Source organism: Pongo abelii, chromosome 20 (genome assembly GCF_028885655.2).
Source record: "Pongo abelii isolate AG06213 chromosome 20, NHGRI_mPonAbe1-v2.0_pri, whole genome shotgun sequence".
Classification (NCBI taxonomy): Eukaryota; Metazoa; Chordata; class Mammalia; order Primates; family Hominidae; genus Pongo; species Pongo abelii.
This window is the reverse complement of record NC_072005.2, coordinates 10612143-10639406: the sequence shown is the minus strand read 5'-3', so window position 1 is coordinate 10639406 and position 27264 is coordinate 10612143. Positions and strand designations below refer to the sequence as shown.

The window sequence follows — 27264 nt, the reverse complement described above, 5'->3', positions numbered from 1 at the left end:
CAGCCCCTCCTTCTCTTCCCTTCCCTCTTCCTTGGTGACCTGTAACCCCAAGTCCCAGCCCAGGACCCCTAATCCCAATACTTGAAGGGGTTTTGTTTGTTTTTTTACTAATGATGGTTTTGTGGGTTTTTTTAAAAAAAGGGAAGAGTGGATAAGAGGAATAATAGGGAACAGGTATCCTTTGTTGAGAAAAGGAGAAGAGGTAGGCTGGGAAACTCCAAAGCCTTCCCAGTCCCCAGCACCTGCCGTTCTCACTACCTCCCTGGAGATGGTGGGAGGGAGGGCTTCCTAGGTCTTTCCAGGGTACCGTGTGATTCACCTGGGGGTTGAAAGGAATCTGTCCCATGTCAGGAATAACATTTACGATGCAAATATATGTGTGTGTGTGTGTGTGTGTGTATACATAGTAAATAAAAAGTGTCACATATCAAAATGAGAATTTTTAAAATAGTTTAAGAAAAAAGGAGGTGGTCCTGCAGATTATAATAAGAGTGAATGTTTACAGCCAGGAGGGGTGGCTCACATCTGTGATCCCAGCACTTTGGGAGGCAGGAGGGTCACTTGAGGACAGGAGTTCAAGATTAGCCTGGACAACACGATGAAAACCTGTCCCTAAGGCCAGGCACAGTGGCTCACACCTGTAATCCCAGCACTTTGGGAGGCCGAGGCGGGCGGATCCCCTGAGGTCGGGAGTTCGAGACCAGCCTGAACAACATGGAGAAATCCCGTCTTTACTAAAAATACAAAATTAGCCGAGTGCGGTGGTGGCGCATGCATGTAATCCCAGCTAGTAGGGAGGCTGACGCAGGAGAATCACTTGAACCTGGGAGTCAGAGGTTGCAGTGATCCAAGATTGCACCATTGCACACCAGCCTGGGTGACAGAATGAGACTCGGTCTCAAAAAAAAAAAAAAAAGGAAAGAAAGAGTGAATGTTTATAGAAAGCTTAGTCAGCGTCAGATAAGGTATTAAATGCTTTATATATTTTTTTGTCTTTTTTTTTTTTTTGAAATAGAGTTCAGGTCTCATTAGCCTCAATCGATCTGCCCATCTTGGCCTCTTGAAGTGCTGGGATTACAAGCATGAGCCACCATGCTGGCCAAGCAAGCACCCTTTTATTTATTTTATTTTATTTTTTTTTTTGAGCCAAGGTCTCACTCTGTCACCCAGGCTGCTGGAGGGCAGTGGGCAGTGGCGTGATCTTGCCTCAGCCAGTAAAGCGCTCTCTGCATGTGTATGTGTGTGTGTGTGTGTGTATATAATTGTTGTTGTTTGTTTTTGTTTTTGAGATGGAGTCTCACTCTGTCGCCAAGCTGCAGTGCAGTGGTGTGATCTCGGCTCACTGCAACCTCTGCCTCCCGGGTTCAAGCAATTCTCCTGCCTCAGCCTTCTGAGTAGCTGGGACTACAGCACCCACCACCACGCTCAGCTAATTTTTTGTATTTTTAGTGGAGAAGGGGTTTCACTGTGTTAGCCATGATGGTGTCAATCTTCTGACCTCATGATCCACCGCCTCGGCCTCCCAAAGTGCTGGGATTACAGGCGTGAGCCACCGTGTCTGGCCCAAGCACTCTATATTAAATCATTATAATCATTTTCCAACTGGGGAAAGTGACCCAGAGAGATGAAGTAATTTACCCACAGTAACATAATGAGCCCGTGACTATTCAAGGATCTGAACCCAGGGAGTCCGACTTTACACCCAAGACACACTTCCTTCCCCTTCAACCGCATGCTTTCCGGAGTAGCGTCCAGGTCATACTGTTGAGTGATAATAGCAAGTTGTATTTATTTTTTAATTTAAGACAGAGTCTCTCTCTGCCGCCCAGGCTGGAGTGCAGTGGTGCGAGCTCAGCTCACTGCAACCTCCTTCTCTTGGGTTCAAGCGATTTGTGTGCCTCAGCCTCTGGAGTAGCTGGGATTTCAGGTGCGCACCACTATGCCCAGCTTAATCTATATATATATAGTTGTTGTTGCTTGTTTGTTTTGTTTTGTTTTGTTTTTGAGACAGATTCTTGTTCTGTCACCCAGGCTCGGGTGCAGTGGCGTGATCTCGGCTCACTGAAACCTCTGCCTCCTGGGTTCAAACAATTCTCCTGCCTCAGCCTCCCGAGTAGCTGGGATTACAGGGGTCCGCCAGCATACCCGGCTAATTTTTTGTATTTTTAGTAGAGACAGGATTTTATCATGTTGGCCAGGCTGGTCTCAAACTCCTGACCTCAGGTGATCCACCTGCCTTAGCCTCCCAAAGTGCAGGGATTACAGGCGCGAACCACCACGCCTGGTCAGTTTTTATATTTTTAGTAGAGACAGATTTTTTTGCCATGTTGCCCAGGCTGGTCTCGAACTCTTGGCCTCGAGTGCCCCACCTGCCTCTGCCTCCCAAAGTTCTGGGATTACAGGCGAGAGCCACTTTGCCCATCCACAAGTTGTATAGTCTTATATGGTATGCGAGAAAGAGAGAGAGAAAGAGGGTACAACACACACACACACACACACACACACACACACACACACACACACACACACACACACACACACACACACACACACACACACACACACCCCTGCATGTAACCCAGCTGAAAAAGATCTGAATCAGCCAGTGGTTATGAGAGGGACGAAGATTGGGGTATGGGGGTGTCACAGGGGACTTTTTTTTTTTCTTTTTCTCTCACATCTCTGCTGGGAGGAACTTTTGCCTTTTCTTTAGTTTTGTTTTCTATTTTGTTGTTTTCTCAGGAACTGGCTCAGCACAATCTTTTCTTAAGATAGGATCTTGCTTTGTCACCGAGGCTGGAGTGCAGTGGTGCAACCATAGCTCACTGCAGCCTCAATCTTCTGGGTTCCAGTGATCCTCCCACCTCAGACTCCTGAGTAGCTGGGCATGGTGGCCTACACTTGTAATCCCAGCACATTGAGAGGCTGAGGTGGGTGGATCACTTGAGGTCAGGAGTTTGAGACTAGCCTAGTCAACATGGTGAAACCCAGTCTCTACCAAAAATACAAAAATTAGCCCAGTGTGGTGGCAGACGCCTATAATCCCAGCTACTTGGGAGGCTGAGGCAGGAGAATCACTTGAACTAGGAGAAGGAGGAGGTTGCAATTAGCCGAGATTGCGCCACTGCACTCCAGCCTGGGCGACAAAGTAAGAATCCGTCTCAAAAAAAAAAAAAAAAAAAAAAAAAGCTGGGCGCGGTGGCTCACACCTATAATCGCAGCACTTTGGGAGGCCGAGGTGGGCAGATCTCGAGGTCAGGAGTTCGAGACCAGCCTGGCCAAGAGACCAGCCTGGCCAATGTGGCAAAACCCTGCCTCTACTAAAAATACAAAAATTAGCCGGGTGTGGTGGCGGGCACCTGTAGTCCCAGCTACTCAGGAGGCTGAGGCAGGAGAATGGCATGAACCTGGGAGGCGGAGCTTGCAGGGAGCTGAGATCGTGCCACTGCACTCCAGCCTGGGCAACAGAGCGAGACTCTGTCTCAAAATAATAATAATAATAATAATAAAAGTAAATAAATAAATAAAATATTAAAAAATAAAATAAAATTAGCTGGGCATGGTGGGGGGCGCCTGTAATCCCAGCTACTCAGGAGGCTGAGGCAGGATAATTGCTTGAACCTAGGAGATGGAGGCTGCAGTGAGCCAAGATCGCGCCACTGCACTCAAGCCTCGGCAACAGGGCGAGACTCCATCTCAAAATAATTAAAAAAAAGAAAAGAAGAAGAAAGAGGAGGAGGAGGAGGAGAAGGAGAAGGAAAAGGAGAAGGAGAAGGAGAAGAAGAAGAGTGGGCGCCAGGGGTTGGGAGGGGGAGGAGGAGTGTTTCATAGGGAGAAGTTTTCCTTTGGGAAGATGAGAAAGTTCTGGAGATGGATGATGGTGACAGTTGCATGACCATTAATGTGCTTAATGCCACCGAACTGTGCACTTCAAAATGGCTAAGATGGCCAGCTGTGGTGGCACGTGTCTGTAGTCTCAGCCACTTGGGAGGCTGAGGTGGGAAGATGGCTTGAGACAGCAGGAGAGGAACTGAAATTCGGGCAGTTAGGGTGTCTGGGACAGCAGGTTCAGGTGGTGTCCTGTGGCAGAGGTCAGCAGGTGTCTGACTGTGCCAGGTGGGGGTGGCTGGAGGGTAATGGGGGGGCCATAGAGGATGTGAGAGTAAGAGTCAAAAAATAATTGTGAGTTTCAGAGAGATCTCTAGTGGTGTGGAGAAGGGATTGTGGACAGGGCCTAGAGGGATGGTCCCTGGGAGAGGCTGGAGGAGGCTCCAGGCATCCAGAAGGAACTAGGACAAGGCCACAGCCTCAGGGGGATGGGGGAGGTTACCACTGAGGTGGGGCAGGCGGGGCAGGCAGAGCCAGCACACAGAGCTGCTCTGTTCTCTGACCCCAAGGAAGGTTTTGGGCTCATGAATTTTTCATGCCAAACAGGCCTGGAGTTTCAGATTCCAGGGCACTGGGCCCAGGCTTTCGGGTTCTGTTTACTGCCTGAAAACATCTCAGGGCCCCAGGAGATGAGTTTTTTATTTTGTTGTTGTTGTTGTTGTTGTTTTTGAGACAGAGTCTCACTCTATTGCCCCAGACTGGAGTGCAATGGTGCAATCTTGGCTCACTGCAACCTCTGCCTCCCAGTTTCAAGTGATTCTCCTGCCTCAGTCTCCCGAGTAGGTGGGATTACAGGCATGCGCCACCACACCCGGCTAATTCTGTATTTTTAGTCCAGACAGGGTTTCACCATTTTGGCCAGGCTGGTCTCAAACTCCTGACCTCAGGTGATCCACCCGCCTCAGCCTCCCAAAGTGCTAGGATTACAGGCGTGAGCCACCACGCCCAGCTGCCAGAAGACGAGTTATTTTGAGGTTCAGCAATGTCTAGGCTGGGGTTAGGGCCTAGCAGTGACTGCATCCCCCTAGGTGACCTTCTCAGCAGGCAGCTGCTGGGAGCATGAAGGACCGCCCCCCTCCTTTGGGCAGAAGCAACATAAAGTCTTGGGCTTTAGGCTGGGCGAGATGGCTCACGCCTATAATCCCAGCACTTTGGGAGGCCGAGGCGGGTGGACCACTTAAGTCCACAAGTTGGAGACCAGCCTGGGCCACACTGTGAGACCTGTCTGCACCAAAAAGTATAAAAATTAGCTGGATGTGGTGGTCACGCACCTGTGGTCCCAGCTGTGCGGGAGGCTAGGGTGGGAGAATTGCTTGATTGCTTGAACCCGGGGAGGCGGAGGTTGCAGTGAGCTGAGATCACACCACTGCACTCCAGCTTGGGTGACAGAGACCCTGCCTCAAAAAAAAAAAAAGTCAGGGCCAGGTGCGGTGGCTCACCCCTGTAATCCCAGCACTTTGGGAGGCTGAGGTGGGTGGATCACCTGAGGTCGGGAGTTTGAGACCAGCCTGACCAACATGGAGAAACCTTGTCTCTACTAAAAACACAAAATTAGCCAGGCATGGTGGTACACGCCTGTAATCCCGGCTACTTGGGAGGCTGAGGCAGGAGAATCACTTGAACCTGGGAGACGGAGGTTATGGTGAGCCAAAGTTGTGCCATTGCCCCCAGCCTAGGCAACAAGAGTGAAATTCTGTCTCAAAAAAAAAAAAAAAAAGTCCGGGCACAGCGGCTCAAGCCTGTAATCCCAGCACTTTGGGAGGCCAACGTGCAATGCAGGCAGATCACAAGGTCAGGAGTTTGAGACCAGCCTGGCCAATATGGTGAAACCCCATCGCTACTAAAAATACAAAAAATAGCCAGGCATGGTGGCACAAACCTGTGGTCCCAGCTACTCGGGAAGCTGAGACAGAAGAATCACTTGAACCCGTGAGGCGGAGGTTGCAGTGAGTTCAGATCATACCACTCCACTCCAACCTGGGCGACAGAGGGAGACTCCATCCCAGAAAAAAAATTTTGTGCTTTTCAGGGCTCAAATCCCAGCTCTGCTTCTTCTGACTGGATGACATTGTACAAATCACTTACTCTCTCAGGTCCTCAGTTTCCCCATCTGTCAAATGAAGATAATAGAGTTGGGGGAGGTGACTCGCGTCTGTAATCCCAGTGTTTTGGAAGGCTGAGGTGGGAGGACGGCTTGAGGCCAGAAGCTCCAGACCAGCTTGAGCAACGTAGCGAGACCCCATCTCTACAAAAAATTTAAAAACTGGGCAGGCACCGTGGCTCACGCCTGTAATCCCAGCACTTTGAGAGGCCGAGGTGTGCGGATCACGAGGTCAGGAGATCAAGACCATCTTGGCTATCACGGTGAAACCCCATCTCTACTAAAAATACAAAAAATTAGCCAGGCTTGATGGCGGACGCCTGTAGTCCCAGCTACTCGGGAGGCTGAGGCAGGAGAAGGGTGTGAACCCATGAGGCGGAGGTTGCAGTGAGCCAAGATTGCGCCACTGCACTCCAGCCTGGGCGACAGAGCAAGACTCCGTCTCAAAAAAAAAAAAAAAATTTTAAAAATTAGCCGGGAGTGGTGGTGCTCACCTGTAGTCCCAGCTATTGGAGATGCCTAGGTGAGAGGATCTCTTGAGTTCAGAAGGTTGAGGCTGCAGTGAGCCGTGATTGCACCACTGCACTGCAGCCTGGGAGACAAAGCAAGTCCTTGTCTCAAATAAATAAATAAAAGATAATAGGCTTCCCTAATTCAAGGGGCTGTCTTGAGGATTCTTGCATGGGCGACATTTAGGGCCGCCCTCACTTAAGGTGAGCACCATTTAAGCCAGAGTTAGTGTTACTAATAGTAATATTTGCATCCAGCAATATAGCAAAGCAGGCAGAAGCAGGCTGGGACCAGATTCTTAAATCCCGGGACTCAGATTCGAATTCTGGGTCAACTGCCTCCTGGCTCTGTGGCCGTGGGCTTGGGCAGGTGCCTTTACCTCTCTGTGTCCCTGCTTCTGCCTTTATAAGATGGCATGAAGGAGACCTGTGCCAGGTGATAACTTTTCATATTTCATTCTATTTATTTATTTTCTTGAGACGGAGTCTTACTCTGTCACCTAGGCTGGAGTGCAGTGGTGCATTCTCGGCTCACTATAACCTCCGCCTCCCCAGTTCAAGTGATTCTCCAGCCTCAGCCTCCCAAGTAGCTGGGATTACAGGTGTGCATCACCACGCCTGGCTAATTTTTGTATTTTTAGTGGAGACAGGGTTTTGCCATGTTGGCCAGGCTGGTCTCAAACTCCTGGCCTCAGGTACTCTGTCCACCTTGGCCTCCCAAAGTGCTGGGATGCAGGCATGAAACACTGCTCCTGGCCCAGATGATAATGTTTTCATTAAAGTGCAGTGCTGCTGTCAAGGTTGATGTTAATTTCAGGTGGAGAGGCAAGTGGATGATCCTGATAGCTGCTGTTCTCTAAGTCGCCACCTACAGGGGCTGATAAAGGGCTGGGCAGGGTTTGGGGAAAGGACAGGTGAAGTCTGGGTAGGCTGAGTCTTGCTCCCTGCAGGCCCTGCAGGACATCTCCCTCCCTCAGCCAAGCAAGGTGGTTCCAAGCAAGGCTGAGGTTTACTTTCCCTTTCCTTCTGCCCTGTCCTCAAAACTACCGCACTTTGGGAGACCGAGGCGGGCAGATCACGAGGTCAAGAGTTCGACACCATCCTGGTCAACATGGTGAAACCCCATCTCTAATAAAAATACAAAAATTAGCTGGGCATGGTGGCGCACACCTGTAGTCCCAGCTACTTGGGAGGCTGAGGCAGGAGAATCGCTTGAACCTGGGAGACAGAGGTTGCAGTGAGCTGAGATCACACCACTGCACTCCAGCCTGGCAGCAGACTGAGACTCCATTTCAAAAAAAAAAAAGGAAAGTCAAGGGGTGGAATCTGGGTCTGCAGCAGCTGGTGTGCACGAAACATGCATGGAGCTAGGGGCCGTGCCAGGTATTTGGCTATGCAGCTGCAGGAGAGGGCACCATGGCTGTTATACCCATTTAACATAAGAGGAGACTGAGGCACAGCAGGTACAATCATCAGCCCATGCCTTTTTTTTTTTTTTTTTTTTTTTTGAGACGGAGTTTCACTCTTGTTGCCCAGGCTGGAGTGCAATGGCACCATCTTGGCTCACCGCAACCTCTACCTCCCAGGTTCAACTGATTCTCCTGCCTCAGCCTCCCTAGTAGCTGGGATTATAGGCATGTGCCACCATGCCCAGCTAATTTTGTATTTTTAGTAGAGACGGTGTTTCTCCATGTTGGTCAGGCTGGTCTCGAACTCCCGACCTCAGGTGATCCAGCCGCCTCGGCCTCCCAAAGTGCTGGGATTACAGGCGTGAGCCACCGCACCTGGCCTCAGCCCATGCCTTATAGCCAGTGTGTGGTGATGTCAAAAATCAAACCCAGCATCTGTGCTCTCAACTGCTACATCATCATCCAGATCATCATCTTCATCCTCCTCCTTCTCAGTGACATGGTTGACAGTCAGCTACATCCAAGTTCCCTTCCAACACCACGTTGCACAGAATAACTCATTTAATCTGCACAAACCAGGCACAGTGGCTCAGACTACGCCTGTAATCCCAGTACTTTGGAGGGCCGAGGGGGTAGGTTCGCTTGAGCCCAGGAGTTTGAGACCAGCCTGGGCAACATACCGATACACCATCTCTACAAAAAATGTAAAAATTAGCTAGGTGGGGCCGGGTGCGGTGGCTCATGCCTGTAATCCCAGCACTTTGGGAGGCTGAGGCGGGCGGATCACGAGGTCAGGAGATGGAGACCATCCTGGCTAACATGGTGAAACCTCGTCTTTACTAAAAGTACAAAAAGTTAGCCAGGCATGTTGGCAGACGCCTGTAGGCCCAGCCACTCGGGAGGCTGAGGCAGGAGAATGGCATGAACCTGGGAGGCAGAGCTTGCAGTGAGTCGAGATCGCGCCATTGCACTCCAGCCTGGGTGACAGAGCGAGACTCCATCTCAAAAAAAAAAACAAACAAACAAACAAAAAATACAATTAGCTAGGTGGGCCTGGCCTGGCGCAGTGGCTCACACCTGTCATCCCAGCACTTTGGGAGTCCGAGGCAGGTGGATCATGAGGTCAGGAGTTCAAGACCAGCCGGCCAAGATGGTGAAACCCTGTCTCTACTAAAAATACAAAAAAAAAAATTAGCCAGGCGTGGTGGCAGGCGCCTGTAATCCCAGCTACTTGGGAGTCTGAGGCAGAGAATTGCTTGAAGCTGGGAGGCAGAGGTTGCAGTGAGCAGAGATTGCACCACTGCACTCCAGCCTGGGCGACAAAGCCAGACTCCGTCTCAAAAAAAAAAAAAAAAAAAAAATTAGCTAGGTGTGGGCCAGGCGCAGTGGCTCATGCCTGTAATCCCAGCATTTTGGGAGGCCAAGGCAGATGGATCACGAGGTCAGGAGTTCGAGACCAGCCTGGCCAACATGGTGAAACCCCATCTCTACTAAAGATACAAAAAATTAGCTGGGCGTGGTGGTACATGCCTGTAATCCCAGTTACTTGGGAGGCTGAGGCAGCAGAATCGCTTGAACCTGGGAGGCAGAGGTTGCAGTGAGCCGAGATTTTGCCATTGCACTCCAGCCTGGGCAACAGGACGAGACTCCAACTCAAAAAAAAAAAAAATTAGCTAGGTGTGGCAAGGCGCGGTGGCTCACATCTGTCTTCCTAGCACTTTGGGAGGCCAAGGTGGGTGGATCACCTGAGGTCGTGAGTTCAAGACCAGCCTGACAAACATGGAGAAACCCTGTCTCTACTAAAAATACAAAAAAGTAGCCGGGCATGGTGGGGCATGCCTGTAATCTCAGCTACTCGGGAGGCTGAGGCAGGAGAATTGCTTGAACCTGGGAGGCAGAGGTTTCAGCGAGCCGAGATCACATCATTGTACTCTAGCCTGGTAAACTAGAGCAAAACTCCGTCTCAAAAAAAATTAGCTAAGTGTGGCGGTTTGTGCCTGTAGTTCCAGTTACTAGGGAGGCTGAGGCAGGAGGATGGCTTGAGCCCAGGAAGTAGAGGCTGCAGTGAGCCATGATTGCATCACTGCACTCCAGTCTAGGGTACAGAGTGAGACCTGTCTCTACAAAAAAAGTTTTTTGGCTGGGTGCGGTGGCTCATGCCTGTAATCCCAGCCCTTTGGGAGGCTGAGGCGGGTGGATCACCTGAGGTCGGGAGTTCGAGACCAGCCTGGCCAACATGGTGAAACCCCATCTCTATTAAAAATACAAAATTAGCCAGGCGTGATGGCGCATACCTGTAATCCCAACTACTTGGGAGGCTGAGGCAGGAGAATCCCTTGAACCCGGGAAGCGGAGGTTGTGGTGAGTAGAGATCATGCCACTGCACTCCAGCTTGGAGTCTAAAAAAAAAAAAAATTAGCTGGGCATGGTGGCGCTTGCCTGTAATCCCAGCTACTAGGGGTGCTGAGGCAGGAGGATTGCTTGAACCTGGGAGGTGGAGGTTGCAGTGAGCCAAAATCATTCCACTGCACTCCAGCATGGGCAACAGAGCGAGACTCCATTTCAAAAAACAAAAAAATAAATTTTTTATTTGAAATGAATATGAGTAAATTTGTAAGAATAATAAAAGCAAGTACATTTGTCCTGCTCAGAGTTATATCCACAGTTCCTGTTACTGAGTGAATGAATATTTCAAATTCACTCAGTAAAATTCACCAGTAAAATTTATTATATGAATGAGTGAATGAATGAATTGGGCAAATTTTGAGCACCCAGTGCTGAGCACTAGGGACATAAACATGAACAAGACAAAGTCCCTGCTGTATTGGGGCTGACGTGTGTGGGTGAGACAGAGAAGAAAGAAAGTGAATGGATGGATGAATCAATGAGAGGATGAATGAATCAATGAGAGGATGAATGAATCAATGAGAGGATGAATGAATCAATGAGAGGATGAATGAATGGATAGATGGGTGGATGAATGGATAGATGAATAAATTAATGAATGCAAGAATGGATGGATGGATGGATGAATGGATAGATGAATAAATTAATGATGCAAGAATGGATGAACGGATGGATGGATGGATAGATGAATAAATTGATGAATGTTAGAATGGATGAATGGATGGATGAATGGAAAGATGAATGAATGAATGCAAGAAGGGATGCATGAATGGATGAATAAATGGATGGATGAATGGATAATGGATAGAGGAATAAATAAATGAATGCAAAAATGGATGAAGAAATGGATGATGAAAGAAGAAGAAATGGATGACGAATGGATGGATGGATCAATGAATCGATGGAAGATGGTTAATGAATGGCTAAACGAGTGGATGCGTGGATGGATGGATTAATGAATGCAAGAATGAATGGATGGATGGATGAATGGATGGATAGATAGATGAATGAAAGGAAGGATGAATGAATGGATGGAAGGATGGTTGATTGGTTTGGGGTCTCCATCCGTCATTACTCCTGGGTGGCTAGGGAAAGTGAAGAGGGGCAGCAGACCCATCTGAAGTCGCAGTACCTCTCCCGGCCCCGCAGCCATCTTCACGTTGGCCAACAGCGCTGCTCACCTGGCCGCCTCCCCTTTAAGACGCACACACCTGGGCTCTCACCTGGGCGCAGGCGCTTCCGCAGGAAGAAGGAAGCGGCGCCGCCATCGCCTCCCGCCGCTCCCTCCCCGACTCCTAAGTCCTTCGGCCGCCACCATGTCCGCCTCGGCTGTCTTCATTCTCGACGTTAAGGGCAAGGTGAGGCTGGGCATGAGGAGTTGGGAGACGGACAGGTGAGGTCTCGCTCCCAGGGATTCAGGGGCGACCCCTCCGCGCGGTCCAGGAAGGGGTCTGGGAACACCCCCTCCCCCTGCAATCCCTGGGAATCCCACCTCCAGCATTCACCCGCCTTGTGCCTGAGGCCAAGGGGTTCGCCTCCCAGGGCCTCAGTTTCTCTGTATGTAAAAATAGGAGCAACAGAGGTCCCCACCCAATGAGAATTAATACAACTCGCTGGGTGTAAACTACTTAGCACAGTGGCCTTTCTGGAAATATTAGGGACTCAGCAAATTGAAATTATCTCCATCACTGTCGGCATCCACAGTGTTAATACCTGGGGAAGGCAACTGGAACAGGGGCCTCTATCTCCCCCCATCTGTGGCTGCCTTGCCTCTTCCTGAAGTCCTTTTATTCCTCTTGTCTTTTTTTATTTTGGAGACAGGGTCTCTTGATGTCTCCCAGGCTTGAGTGCAGTGGTGCGATCATAGCTCACTGCAGCCTGGAATTCCTGGGCTCAAGCGATCCTCCTGCCTCAGTCTCTGGAGTAACTGTGACTACACAGGTGCAGGCCACCATGCCTGGCTAATTCTTGACATTTTTTTGTAGAGGGATCCCGCTATGTTGCCAAAGCTGCTCTCAAACTCCCGAATAGCTGGGGCTGCGGGCTGACCCCTCCATGCCCGGCTATTTTTAATTTTTTTTTTTTTTTTTTGAAATAGAGTCTCGCTCTGTCACCCAGGCTGGAGTGCAGTGGCTCCATCTTGGCTCACTGCAACCTCCACCTCCCGGGTTGAAGCAATTCTCCTGCCTCAGCCTCCCGAGTAGCTGGGACTACAGGTGCGTGCCACCATGCCTGGCTAATTTTTGTATTTTTTTTTTTTTTTCAAGACAGAGTCTCGCCTTGTCACCCAGGCTGGAGTGCAATGGCATGATCTTGGCTCACTGCAACCTCCACCTCCCGGGTTCAAGTGATTCTCCTGCCTCAGCCTCCTGAGTAGCTGGGATTACAGGGGCACACCATCACGCCTGGCTAATTTTTTGTATCTTTAGTAGAGATGGGGTTTCACCGTGTTGGGCAGGATGGTCTCAATCTCTTGACCTCGTGATCCGCCCACCTCGGCCTCCCAAAGTGCTGGGATTACAGACGTGAGCCACTGCGCCCGGCCGCACCCGGCCTATTTTTTATTTTTATTTTTTTTACAGATGGGGTCTCGCTATGTTGCCCAGGATGGTCTTGAACTCCTGGTCCCCAGCTATCCCCCTGCTTCAGCCCCCCAATGTGTTGGGATGACAGGTGTGAGCCACTGCAGTCAGCCTGTCTTGTCATTTAATAGCCAAAATAAGAGTGGTGGTGAAAATAATATTCCCGTTAATATTAATAGTGAGAGCTAAGATGTTTGAGAACCTGCCATGGGTCCTCCCTGTTCAGACGCTGGACAAAACAACCTTAGGAAGTGGTAACGTTTTTTTTTTGGAGACGGAGTCTCGCTCTGTCACCAGGCTGGTGTGATCTCAGCTCACAGCAACCTTCACCTTCTGGGTTCAAGTGATTCTCATGCCTTAGCCTCCTGAGTAGCTGGGATTACAGGCATGCGCTACCACACCCAGCTAATTTTTGTATTTTTAGTAGAGACGGGGTTTCACCATGTTGGCCTGGATGGTCTCGAGCTCTTGACCTCATGATCCACCCCCCTTAGCCTCCCAAAGTGCTGGGATTAAAGGTGTGAACCACCGAGCCCAGACAAAAGTGTTTACTATTATGGGTGTCTTCCTGACTACCAGGCACAATCATATGAACTGTCATTTTTCTTTCTTTCTTTCTTTCTTTCTTTCTTTCTCTCTCTCCTCTCTCTCTCCTCTCTCTCCTCTCTCTCTCTCCCTATCTCTCTCTCTCCCTCTCTCTCTCTCTCCCTCTCTCTCTCCTCTCTCTCTCTCCCTATCTCTCTCTCTCCCTCTCTCTCTCTCTCTCTCCCTCTCTCTCTCCCTCTCTCTCTCTCCCTCTCTATCTCTCTCTCTCCCTCTCCCTCTCTATCTCTCTCTCTCCCTCTCTCTCTCTCCCTCTCTCTCTCTCCTTCTCTCTCTCTCTCTCTCTTTCTTTCTTCTTTCTTTTTTTGACAGGATCTCACTCTGTTGCCCAGGCTGGAGTGCAGTAGTATGATTACAGCTCACTGTAGTCTCGACCTCCTAGGCTCAATTGATTCTTCTGCCTTAGCCTCCAGAGTAGCTGTGACTACAGAGGTGCAGGCCACCATGCTCAGCTAATTCTTGAAATTTTTTGTAGAGGGATCCCGCTATGTTGCCAAAGCTGGTCTCAAACTCCTGGCCTCAAGCCATCCTCCTGCCTTGGTCTTCATGAGTGAGTCATTGCACCTGGCCTCTTCTTTGTTGTTTTTTGTTTTTTTTTTTTTTTTTTTTAAATAATCCCACTTTGGTGCAAATGAAGTCTGGGGCAACAGCAGGGATTCTGGTACCAGGATGCCTTAGGTCAATCCCCAGTTTCCATATGCTTCCAATGGACATGGTTTCTAACCTCACTTCTCCTGTGTAAAATGGAGATGATGATAACATCTACCCCACAGGGTTGTGGCAAGAACTAATAAGTTAGCAAACATCTACTCTTTTTTTAGTAGCCAGCCTGCCTGCCTTCCTTCCTTCCTTCCCTCCCTCCTTCCTTCCCTCCCACCCTCCCTCCTTCCCTTCCTCCCTTCCTTCTTTCTCTCTTTCTTCTTTTGAGATGGAGTCTTGCTCTGTCGCCAGGCTGGAGTGCAGTGGTGCGATCTTGGCTCACTGCAATCTCCGCCTCCCAGGTTCAAGTGATCCTCCTGCCTCAGCATCCCGAGTAGCTGGGACTATAGATGCGTGCCATCACGCCCGGCTAATTTTTTGTATTTTTAGTAAAGACGGGGTTTCACCATGTTGGCCAGGATGGTCTCGATCTCTTGACCTCATGATCCACCAGCCTCGGCCTCCCAAAATGGTGGGATCACAGGCATGAGCCACTGCATCCAGCCATCACCTACCCTTTAATAAAACACAGCCTGGCGCTTAGTGAGGGCCCTAGACCCATTAGCTGTTGTCATCACACTCCCATCTTACAGAGCAGGAAACAGGCACAAGGAGGCAGAGCCTTGCCCAAGCCCCTCAGCTAGGACGTAGGGTCAGAACCGGGCACTGTGCCTCCTCAGCGTGGTAGGTTCCTGGATGCTGACGGTGACCAGGTCCTTTCCTTCCACCCTCAGCCATTGATCAGCCGCAACTACAAGGGCGATGTGGCCATGAGCAAGATTGAGCACTTCATGCCTCTGCTGGTACAGCGGGAGGAGGAAGGCGCCCTGGCCCCGCTGCTGAGCCACGGCCAGGTCCACTTCCTATGGATCAAACACAGCAACCTCTACTGTATCCACCCCACGTGGTGTCCCTGGAGGTGGGTGTGGGGGCTGTAGGCGATGGTAGCAGCTCAGGTTAAGAGAGGGTGGGCTGAAGACAGGAATTGCACAGCACATCTCTGTAGCTCAGGCTGGAGGGCAAGGGCAGGTAGAGATGAGGGTCGTGGCAAGGGACAGGGTGGAGGTTCAGGGTCTGTATTCCATTGACTTCTCCATAAATGGCACCTTTTCCTTAACCTTGCTGCCCCTAGTGGTGGCCACCACATCGAAGAATGCCAATGCCTCCCTGGTGTACTCCTTCCTGTATAAGACAATAGAGGTAGGTACTAGCCTCCCACTGGCTAACTGGTCTATCTGTCTACCCCTCTTGCCCGCCTCTTTCAAGATTCAAGATCCTTTTCTGATAAGCAGCCTTCCCAGATCTCCCTGGGTCTTCTTCTTCTTTTTTTTTTTTTTCTAGTAGAGACAGGGTCTTGCTATATTGCCCAGGCTGGTCTAGAACTTCTGGATTGAAGCGATCCTCCTGCGTCGGCCTCCCAAAGCATGGGAGCCACCACGCTCAGCCCTTCCCTGGTGCCTTGTTTGAGTCTCTGTGCATCCGCCATCAAAGCCCCATCACTCTGCATCTCATCAGCTGCTTATGAGGTCATCTCTCCCTAAAGGGCAGGGACCAAGAATATCTCAGAGAGCATACGGCTCAGCTAAGCCCAAGGACTTGGCATCCAATCCCAGCTTCCCTGCTTCCTCACTGTGTGACCTTGAGCAAGTGACTTCTTGTCTCTGTGCTTAAAAAAAAAAAAAAAAAAGGCCAGGCACAGTGGCTCACACCTGTAATCCCAGCACTTTGGGAGGGTGAGGCGGGCGGATTGCTTGAGGCCAGGAGTTCGAGACCAGCCTGACCAACACGGCAAAACCCCTTCTCTACTAAAAATACAAAAATTAGCCGGGTGTGGTGGCACCTGCCTGTCCCAGCTACTCAGGAGGCTGAGGCAGGAGAATCACTTGAACTTAGAGGGTGGAGGTTACAGTGAGTCGAGATCACACCACTTCACTCCAGCCTGGGTGACAGAGTGAGACTCCGTCTCAAAAAAAAAAAAAAAAAAAAAAAAAGCCTGGAAGCTCTTCCCCTCCCTTCCCTTCTTCTTCTTCTTCTTTTTTTTTTTTTTTTTTTTTTTACTTTTTGAGATGGAGTTTCGCTCTTGTTGCCCAGGGTGGAGTACAATGGCGTGATCTCGGCTCACTGCAACCTCTGCCTCTCAGGTTCAAGTAATTCTCCTGCCTCAGCCTTCCCGAGTAGCTGGGATTACAGGCACGCGCCACCGTGCCCGGCTAATTTTTTGTATGTTTAGTAGAGACGGGGTTTCTCCATGTTGGTGAGGCTGGTCTTGAACTCCTGACCTCAGGTGATCCACCTGAGGAGGCTGAGGCCTCCTCAGCCTCCCAAAGTGCTGGGATTACAGGCGTGAGCCACGGTGCCCGGCCCCTTCCCTTCTTTTGAGACAGAGTTTCGCTCTTGTTGCCCAGGCTGCAATGGCACAATCTCGGCTCACCTCAACCTCCACCTCTGGGGTTCAAGTGATTCTCCTGAGTACCTGGGATTACAGGCATGTGCTACCATGCCCGGCTAATTTTTTGTATTTGGCCAGGCTGGTCTCAAACTCCTGACCTCAGGTGATCCACACACCTCAGCCTCCAAAAGTGCTGTGATTACAGGTGTGAGCCACCATGCCCGGCTCGTTTCTTTCTTTTCTTTTTTTTTTGAGACACCATGCCCCACTATTTAAAAAAAATTTTTAAGTAGAGGCTGGGCACGGTGGCTCACACCTGTAATCAAAGCACTTTTGGAGGCCAAGGCAGGTGGATCACTTGAGGTCAAGAGTTTGAGACCAGCCTAGCCAACATGGAGAAACCCCATCTCTACTAAAAATACAACAACTAGCTGGGCATGGTGGCGTGCACCTGTAATCTCAGCTACTGGGGAGGCTGAGGCAGGAGAATCACCTGAACCTGGAAGGCAGAGATTGTGGTGAGCCGAGATCTCGCCACTGCACTCCAGCCTGGGCAACACTGTGAGACTTAGTCTCAAAAAAAAAGCCACCGTACCCGCCCTTTTTTGCCTACTTTTTCAAGCATTCAGTACCCTTTTTCTTTTTTCTTTTTTCTTTTGAGACAGGGTCTCACTTTATTGCCCAGGCTGGAGTGCAGTGGCACAATCTCGGCTCACTGCAACTTCTACCTCCTGGGTTCAAGTGATTCTCCTGCTTCAGCCTCCCTAGTAGCTGCAATTACAGGCAGGTGCCACCATGCCTGGCTAATTTTTGTATTTTTAGTATGGACGGGGTTTCGCCATGTTGGCCAGGCTGGTCTCAAACTCCTGACCTCAAGTGATCTGCCTGCCTCGGCCTCCCATTGTTGGGATTACAGGCATAAGCCACCATGCCCAGCGTTTTTTCTTTTTGAGACGGGCTTATTCTGTTGCCCAGGCTGGAGTGCAGTGGCATCCTCATGACTCACTGCAGCCTGGAACTCTTATTAAAATTTTTTTTGTTGTTGTTAGAGATAGGGGCTCATGGCCGGGTGCCGGCGGCTCATGCCTGTAATCCCAGCACTTTGGGAAGCCGAATTGGGCAGATTACGAGGTCAAGAGATCGAGACCACCCTGGCCAACATTGTGAAACCCCGTCTCTACTAAAAATACAAACATTAGCTGGCCCTGGTGGTGCGTGCCTGTAGTCCCAGCTACTCCGGAGGCTGAGGCAGGAGAATCGCTTGAACCCGGGAGGCGGGGATTGCAGTGAGCCAAGATCGTGCCATTGCACTCCAACCTGGGCGACAGTGCGAGACTCTGTCTTGAAAAAAAAAAAGGTGGGGGCTCACTATGTTGCCCAGGCTGGTCTTGAACTCATGACCTTAAGTGATCCTCGTGACTTGGCCTCCCAAGGTGCTGAGGTTACAGGCATGAGCTACTATGTCCAGCCTGTAGCCATACTTTTGTGGGTCTCTCTCTCCCCCAACCCCCAGGTATTCTGCGAATACTTCAAGGAGCTGGAGGAGGAGAGCATCCGGGACAACTTTGTCATCGTCTACGAGTTGCTGGACGAGCTCATGGACTTCGGCTTCCCGCAGACCACCGACAGCAAGATCCTGCAGGAGTGAGTGGACCCCTGGGGGCAGCCATGGGCTGGACTGTGGGTGTAAGGAACTGGAGGAGGTCCACGGAGGTGTCCCTGGGTCCAGCTGCTTGTCCCTGCCGCCCTCCCTCCAGGTACATCACTCAGCAGAGCAACAAGCTGGAGACGGGCAAGTCACGGGTGCCACCCACTGTCACCAACGCTGTGTCCTGGCGCTCTGAGGGTATCAAGTATAAGAAGAACGAGGTCTTCATTGATGTCATAGAGTCTGTCAACCTGCTGGTGAGCCCGCACACCTCCCCGGCACCCCTTCCACGGCCTGGCTGCGGGAGACGGAGTTGGATGCCTGCTGACTATCCCCAACGTCCTCCCTCAGGTCAATGCCAACGGCAGCGTCCTTCTGAGCGAAATCGTCGGTACCATCAAGCTCAAGGTGTTTCTGTCGGGAATGCCAGAGCTGCGGCTGGGCCTCAATGACCGCGTGCTTTTCGAGCTCACTGGCCGTAAGCATTTAGGGGACCTTTCTTCTGAGAAGTGCACAGGGGAGTCGCAAACCCGGCCCACGTGGGGACTTAAGAGAATCTCAGCCCGTTTTTAAATAAGCGCTCGCTCACCATCTGCTGGTCACGGCCAGTATTGCAGCCATTTGTTGACTTCGCAAAGGCTGTTTCATGATTGAGCGACTATTGGGTGCCAGGCACAGTTTTAGGCTCTGAGGACACAGCAGTGAAGAAAAAGACAAACCAGCGTTCTTACAGAGATGACATCCTACTGGGAGGAGGAGACAGAATAGCATCTTATTTATTTGTTTATTTATTTATTTATTTTGGGATGGGGTCTCGCTGTGTCACCCAGCCTGGAGTGCAGTGGTGTGATCATAGCTCATTGCAGCCTTGACCTCCGAGGCTCAACTGATCTTCCCACCTCAGCCTCTCGAGTAGCTGGGACCACAGGCATGGACCACCTACTTTTTAAATTTTTTATAGAGATGGGGGTCTCGCTATGTTGCCCAGGCTGGTCTAAACTCCTGGCCTCAAGTAATCCTCCCAAAGTGCTAGGATTACAGGGGTGAACTACTGTGCCTGGCTCAGCATCTTATTTATTTATTTATTTATTTATTTATTTGAGATGGAGTCTCGCTCTGTCACCAGGCTGGAGTGCAATGGCATGATCTTGGCTCACTGCAACCTCCGCCTCCTGGGTTCAGGTGATTCTCCTGCCTCAGCCTCCTGAGTAGCTGGGACTACAGGCGCCAGCCACCACGCCCAGCTAACTTTTTTGTATTTTTAGTAGAGACGGGGTTTCACCAAGTTGGCCAGGATGGTCTCGATCTCTTTACCTTGTGATCCGCCCGTCTCGGCCTCCCAAAGTGTGGGGATTACAGGCATGAGCCACCACGCCCGGCCTCAGCATCATATTTAAAAGCCAGACACTGCCGGGTACAGTGGCTCACGCCTATAATCCCAGCACTTTGGGAGGCCGAGGAGGGAGGATCACCTGAGGTCAGGAATTTGAGACCAGCCTGACCAACATGGAGAAACCCCGTCTCTACTAAAAATACAAAATTATCCGGGCATGGTGGCACATTCCTGTAATCCCATCTACTCAGGAGGCTGAGGCAGGAGAATCACTTGAACTCGGGAGGTGGAGGTTGCGTGAGCCAAGATCGTGCCATCGCACTCCAGTCTGGGCAACAAGAGTGAAACTCTGTCTCAAAAAAAAAAAAAAAAAAAAAAACCAAGCCAGATCCTGTACAGATACTAGGTTCAGATTCCAGCTCTACTCTGCCAGTTTTTGTTCATCCTCTCTGGGTCCCAGTTTCCCCATATGTGAAATAGGTGATAGTGGTCGGCAGGGAAGGTGCGGATAGGGATCCTTTCCTGGTTCCCAGGGTCACGCTGCACTCTCCACTCTGAGTTTCAGGCAGCAAGAACAAATCGGTAGAGCTGGAGGATGTAAAATTCCACCAGTGCGTGCGGCTCTCTCGCTTTGACAACGACCGCACCATCTCCTTCATCCCGCCTGATGGTGACTTTGAGCTCATGTCCTACCGCCTCAGCACCCAGGTGAGGCAGGGTCCAGCCCCATCTGGGTGGGGTAGGATGGGGTAGGCTGAAGAGTGACCCTGGGCCCAGTGCAGTGGCTCATGCCTGTAATCCCAACAATTTTGGAGGCCGAGTTGGGTGGATCACTTGAGGACAGGAGTTCGAGATCAGCCTGGCCAACAGGGTGAAGCCCTGTCTCTACTAAAAATACAAAAAGTAGCTGGGCATGGTGGCACATGCTGTAATCCCAGCTACTGGGGAGGCTGAGGCAGGAGAATTGCTTTGTTTTTTTTTTTTTAATTTTATTATTATTATTTTTTTGAGATGGAGTCTGGCTCTTTCGCCCAGGCCAGAGTGCAGTAGCGCTATCTCGGCTCACTGCAAGCTCCACCTCCCAGGTTCACGCCATTCTCCTGCCTCAGCCTCCCGAGTAGCTGGGACTATAGGTGCATGCCACTGTGTCCAGCTAATTTTTTGTATTTTTAGTAGAGACGGGGTTTCACTGTGTTAGCCAGGATGGTCTCGATCTCCTGACCTCGTGATCCGCCCGCCTTGGCCTCCCAAAGTGCTGGGATTACAGGTGTGAGCCACCGCGTCCGGCCGAGAGTTGCTTTAATCCGGGAGGTGCAGGTTGCAGTGAGCCAAGATCATACCATGGCACTTCAGCCTGGGCGAAGGAGTGAGACTCTGTCTCAAAAAAAAAAAAAAAAAAGAAAAAAAAGAAGAGAGTGAGCCTGGAGTCTCCAAGAACTCCCCACTTCTTCTTTCCACAGGTCAAGCCGCTGATCTGGATTGAGTCTGTCATTGAGAAGTTCTCCCACAGCCGCGTGGAGATCATGGTCAAGGTGGGCCTTGGGGGAACACTTATTAACAATGCATGATCTCGGGTGGGTGCGGTGGCTCACACCTGTAATCCCAGCACTTTGGGAGGCTGGGGTGGTTAGATCACTTAAGCCCAGGACTTTGAGATCAGCCTGGGCAACATGGCGAAACCCTGTTTCTACAAAAAATACAAAAATTAGCCTGGCAAAGTGGTGAGTGCCTGTAGTTCCAGTTAGTTGGGAGGCTGAGGTGGGAGGATTGCTTGAGTCCAGGAGGAGGAGGTTGTAGTGAGACAAGGACTCTAGCCTGGATGACAGAGCTAGACCCCATCTCCAAAAAAAAAAAAAAAAGAAAAAAAGAAAAAAAAAAAGTCTATTATCAAATAAAATAATAACTCTCCTGTGATGGACCGAAGGGTTTGTTTGTTTGTTTGTTTTGTTTTTTGAGACAGAGTCTCCCTCTGTCGCTCAGGCTGGAGTGCAGTGGCGCGATCTCAGCTCACTGCAACCTCTGCCTCCCGGGTTCACGCCATTCTCCTACCTCAGCCTCCCGAGCAGCTGGGATTACAGGCTCCTGCCACCACGCCTGCCTCCATCTCCCCAAGTGCTAGGATTACAGGTGTGGCCCACCATGCCCAGCTTTTTTCAACAAGCCCTTTCATCCACCCTCTCAGCCCAGGCCTCCACAATCCTAAGGTGGGGACCCTTATCCTGTCCATTTTACAGATGGGGGAACTGAAGTACACAGAAGTTAAGGCATTTGCCTGCAGGTACACAGCCAACAACTGTTAGAGCTCAGGCCCACACCCATGAGGCTGGAGAAGCCCTGTTCTTGGTGCCTTCCATCTGGACAGCACCATACACCTTTGCCTGATTCAAAATGACCCCTTCAGGCCGGGTGCAGTGGTTCATACCTGTAATCCCAGCATGTTGGGAGGCAGAGGTAGTAGGATCACCTGAGGTCAGGCGTTCCAGACCAGCCTGACCAACATGGAGAAACGCTGTCTCTACTAAAAATACAAAATTAGTAGGGCGTGGTGGTGCATGCCTGTAATCCCAGCTACTTGGGAGGCTGAGGCAGGAGAATTGCTTGAACCCGGGAGGTGGAGGTTGCCATGAGCGGAGATTGTGCCACTGCACTCCAGCCTGTGTGACAAAGCGAGACTCCGTCTCAAAAAAAAAAAAAAAAAAAAAAAAAGGAGGGCCCAGCACTTTGGGAGGCCAGGGTGGGCGGATCACGAGGTCAGGAGATCCAGAACATCCTGGCTAAAATGGTGAAACCCCGTCTCTACTGAAAATACAAAAAAATTAGCCGGGCGTGGTGGCGGGCGCCTGTAGTAGCAGCTGCTAAGGAGGCTGAGGTAGGAGACTGGCGTGAACCCGGGAGGCGGAGCTTACAGCCAGCCGAGATCGTGCCACTGTACTCCAGCCTGGGCGACAGAGCGAGACTCCGTCTCAAAAAAAAAAGGTTTGGTAAATTTTGAAGGACGAGCAAGCGAATTCTTCATGCCCCACGCTCGCTCCCCTGACAGGCCAAGGGGCAGTTTAAGAAACAGTCAGTGGCCAACGGTGTGGAGATATCTGTGCCTGTACCCAGCGATGCCGACTCCCCCAGATTTAAGACCAGTGTGGGCAGTGCCAAGTATGTGCCGGAGAGAAACGTCGTGATTTGGAGTATTAAGTCTTTCCCGGTAAGCACCAGGGACCGGGGGGGGGGGGGTTTGGGGGTGGAGGGGACTGGAGTAGTGTGGGGGTTGCCCAGGAGGCATGAGAACAAGGCAGAGAACAAATCAGAGACCCAGTCAGGTGTGGTGGCTCATGACTGGAATGCCAGCACTTTGAGAGGCTGACACGGGCAGATCGCTTGAACCCAGGAGCTGGAGACCAGCCTGGGGAACACAGTGAGACTGTGCCTCTATAAAAATATTAAGAGGAGCTGGGCGCAGTGGCTCACGCCTGAAATCCCAACACTTTGGGAGGTTGAGGTGGGCGGATCACGAGGTCAGGAGTTCGAGAGCAACCTGGCTAACATCGTGAAACCCCGTCTCTACTAAAAATACAAAAATTAGCTGGGTGTGGTAGCGCATGCCTGTAATCCCAGCTACTCAGGAGGCTGAGGCAGGAGAATCGCTTGAACCCGGGAGGCAGAGGTTGCAGTGAGCTGAGATTGCGCGACTGCACACTCCAGCCTGGGCAACAGAAGGAGACTCCGTCTCAAAAAAAAAAAAAAAAAAGATTAAAAAGTCCGGGCATGGTGGCTCATACCTGTAATCCCAGCACTTTGGGAGGCTGAAGTGGGCAGATCACCTGAGGTCAGGAGTTCAAGACCAGCCTGGCCAACATGGTGAAACCCCGTCTCTACTAAAAATACAAAAATTAGCTGGGCATGGGGGTGTGTGCCTGTAGTCCCAGCTACTCAGGAGGCTGAGGCAGGAGAATCACTTGAACCCGGGAGGTGGAGGTTGCAGTGAGCCAAGATCACACCACTGCACCCCAGCCTGAGTGACGGAGTGAAACTGTCTCAAGAAAAAAAAAAAATTAAGAAAAAAGAAATACAAGGCCGGGCACGGTGGCTCACACCTGTAATCCCAGCATTTTGGGAGGCCGAGGTGGGCAGATCATGAGGTCAGGAGATCGAGACCATCCTGGCTAACACGGTGAAACCCTGTCTCTACTAAAAATACAAAAAAAAAAAAAAAAAAAAAAAAATTAGCCAGATGTGGTGGCAGGCGCCTGTAGTCCCAGCTACCAGGAGGCTGAGGCAGGAGAATGGCGTGAACCTGGGAGGCGGAGCTTGCAGTGAGCCAAGACCGCACCACTGCACTCCAGCCTGGGCGACAGAGCAAGATTCCATCTCAAAAAAAAGAGAAAAGAAATACAAATAAATCAGAGAGAGGTACGTATGTATGCAAGTGATGCAAGCTTGAAACCAGGCCAGTCTATTTCACAGATGGGTAAACTTCCATGACGGGAAGTGAGTGGATTTAAATATTCCCCTGCCAATGTCTCGAGGAAACCAGCCCTGGGTTCACCTTCCTCACTAATGCTTTGCTGAGCTGGGTGGGTTTGGGAAACCCATTTCCACTTAAGAAGGCTCAGTTTGCCCGTCTGTGAAATGGGCAGGATGAGGTGACCCACAACCCTTGGCTGCTAGAGGTTTTGGTTTGTCCCCGTGATCTTGGGAGAGGTGGATCATCAGTGCCTGTAAAGCAGGACGTGGTAGTTAAAAAAAGAAAAAAACCCTGATTGGGTTTTTTTCTTCCCTGGTGAGTCTCTGTCACCCAGGTTGGCGTGCAGTGGTGAGATCATGGCTCACTGCAGCCTCAAACTCCCAGACTCAAGGGATCTTCCTGCCTCAGCCTCCCGAGTAGCTGAAACTACAGGCATGTTCCACCGCACCCAGCTAATTTTTAAACTTTTTGTAGAGATGGGTTCTCAATATGTTGCCCAGGCTAAGGAGCCTTTATTTTCCTGTCTGTGAAATGGGCTGTGAGCAGTTCTGGCTCCGGGGGTTGCTGTAAGGAAGGTCTCAGGAGGGTAGGGGGACCCTGGTGTACCTGATGCCCCCATGTTCCCTCAGGGGGGCAAGGAGTACTTGATGCGAGCCCACTTTGGCCTCCCCAGCGTGGAAAAGGAAGAGGTGGAGGGCCGGCCCCCCATCGGGGTCAAGTTTGAGATCCCCTACTTCACAGTCTCTGGGATCCAGGTGAGAGAAGCAGTCAGGGAGGCTCCTCCCCTTGACTTCGGTGGGTTCCCCTCTCTCCTGTCCCTTGGCTCGAGTCGCCTCAATCCCCTGGCCTGTGTCAACACTCCTCTGAAGGCTGCCTGGTCTTTCCCTAGAGCAATGTTACCTTTATCTGCCCACAGCCTGTGCTCCCTCTCCCCCCGCCTGTGTCACCTCGTTCCCCACCGGCTTGTCCACTTCTGTCCCTTCTTCACCTCCAAAGACATTCACCATTCCGTTGCCTGTGCCACCTCATCCCCCCAAGACCATGTGATGTCCCCTCATCGATCCCAGCCTGTGCCACATAGCCGCTTGGCCTAAGCCATCTCTTTCTCCCTGGCCCTGGCCTCCTCCCGCTTGCAATCTGGACCACCTCTTTTCATTACCTTTCAGGTCCGATACATGAAGATCATTGAGAAAAGTGGTTACCAGGCCCTGCCCTGGGTTCGCTACATCACCCAGAGTGGCGGTAAGGCAGCCCAGCTCCTGGGGACAGTGGGGTGAGGGAAAGGCAGTGGGTAGGGACTTGAGGCTTTCACCACATTCTGGCTCAGAAAACCAACAAGGGTCAGGTGTGATGGTTCACGTGTGTAATCCCAGCACTTTGGGAGGCCAAGGCAGGTGGATCTCTCGAGGCCAGGAGTTCGAGACCAACCTGGCCAACATGGTGAAACCCTGTTTCTATTAAAAATACAAAAATTAGCCGGGTGTGGTGGTGTGTGCCTATAATCCAAGCTACTCAGGAGGCTGAGGCAGAATTGCTTGAACCCAGGAGGTGTGGAGGTTGCAGTGAGCTGAGATCGCACCACTGCACTCCTGCCTGGTCGACAGAGACCCTGTCTCAAAAAAGAAAAAAAGAAAAAGAAAAAGAAAGCAAACTTCCCCTTCTTGTCATGGCACCCTGGGCCTTGGTTTGCACGTCTTTAAAATGGGGGCGGTTGGCTGGGTGTGGTGGCTCACATCTGTAATTCCAGCACTTTGGGAGGCTGAGGTGGGAGGACCGCTTGAGCTCAGGAGTTCCAGACCAGCCTTGGCAACACAGCAAAACCCCTTCACTACAAAAAATATAAAAATTAGCCAGGTGTGATGTGCACACCTGTAGTCCCAGCAACTCAGGAGGCTGAGGTCTCCGAGGATCGCCTGAGCCCAGGAGGTCGAGGCTGCAGTGAGCTGTGATTGCGCCACTGCACTCCATCCTGGGCAAGAGTGAGACCCTGGCTCAAAAAAAAAAAAAAAAAAAAAAAAAAGGAAAAAAAAGCAGGGGCAGTTGTCAGCGTCAGTTCTAGGGTGGTCGTGAGTTTGGAGAAGGGGCTGAACATATAGCACCTCCATCTGCTGCCTGGAAACTGCCTTGTTGCTATGGTTACAGTACCTGTGTTTAGCCCCATTCATAGCCTTGTTGATCATGACTGCTGGGATAGGGGATGAATTGAGGGGGTGTGGGAGGCTGTCCCTCTTCCTTTACCCCTTCCCATTTCTTTTCTTTTTTGAGATGGAGTCTCACTCTGTCGCCCAGGCTGGAGTGCAGTGGCGCGATCTCAGCTCACTGCAACCTCCACCTCCCGGATTCAAGCGATTCTTCTGCCTCAGCCTCCCTAGTAGCTGAGATTACAGGTGTGCACCAGCATGCCCAGCTAATTTTTGTATTTTTAATAGAGATGAGGTTTCATCATGTTGGCCAGGCTGGTCTCAAACCCCTGACCTCAAGTGATCCACCCGCCTCGACCTCCCAAAGTGCTGGGATCATAAGCGTGAGTCACTGTGCCTGGCTCCCCTCTCCCCATTTCTGAGATGGCCCCTCCTTATTCTTTCTCTGCAGATTACCAACTTCGTACCAGCTAGAAGGGAGAAGAGATGGGGGCTTGAACACGGGGCTTCCTTACAGCCCCGGATGCAGATTTTAGAGGGAGGGAAGGTGCGGGCTGTGTGTGTCTGTGTGAGGGCAGGTCCTGGACTTAGCAGTTTCTTGCTCCCAGCACCCGCCCCTTCCTCACCTCTTCCTTATTCCATAGGCTGGGAGAGAAACTCTCTGCTTCCCTCGCCCTTGGAGTTTTCCCCATCCCCCTGATTTTATGTGAAGAAATAGAAGAGGGGCTTGAAGTCCCCCTCGCGAGTGCCTTCTTGCAATTACCTGCCTTAGCGGATGTTGCGGGTCCCTCCTTCACAGCCGCTGACCCCAGAGGTCCCGCTGGCCCCTCCTCTGAATTTTAGGACGTCATTAAAAAGATGAATCTAGCCGCTGTCTATGTGCTTGTTTGGGGACATTACTGAAGTGCTGCAATGAGAGTGGGCAACACGTGTCCGTCCATTCCTCCGTTGCGGGTCATCGCCCTGCTCCTCTGCTGTTGTCTTTGCTTCCCACCTCCACAGTCTGTTCCCCCAGTAGCCGCTAGAGGGCGCGTGTTAGCATCGCTTCTTTTTTTCTTTTTTCTTTTCTTTTCTTTTCTTTTTTTTTTTTTTTTTTT

The 27264-nt window shown here is 50.9% G+C and overlaps 1 protein-coding gene across 3 annotated transcripts; it reads left to right on the top strand.

The window, feature by feature from the left end:
• The first annotated feature begins 11537 nt into the window (after positions 1 to 11537).
• On the top strand, positions 11538 to 27041 carry AP1M2 (adaptor related protein complex 1 subunit mu 2). 3 transcript variants are annotated; one of them, XM_054539661.2, is made up of 12 exons: positions 11538 to 11671; positions 14932 to 15088; positions 15330 to 15397; positions 18100 to 18230; positions 18344 to 18491; positions 18586 to 18712; positions 20127 to 20275; positions 21028 to 21099; positions 22608 to 22766; positions 24656 to 24781; positions 25193 to 25268; positions 26619 to 27041. In XM_054539661.2, exons 1-12 carry the CDS (start codon positions 11630 to 11632, stop codon positions 26639 to 26641), a joined length of 1278 nt encoding a protein of 425 aa, XP_054395636.2. In that variant the 5' UTR covers positions 11538 to 11629; the 3' UTR covers positions 26642 to 27041. The 3 variants fall into 3 exon arrangements, with proteins under 3 accessions (XP_054395636.2, XP_009251058.4, XP_054395635.2); XM_009252783.4 differs by having other exon boundaries at positions 11539 to 11671; positions 20133 to 20275; positions 26619 to 27040; XM_054539660.2 differs by having other exon boundaries at positions 11632 to 11706.
• Positions 27042 to 27264: the final 223 nt, after the last annotated feature.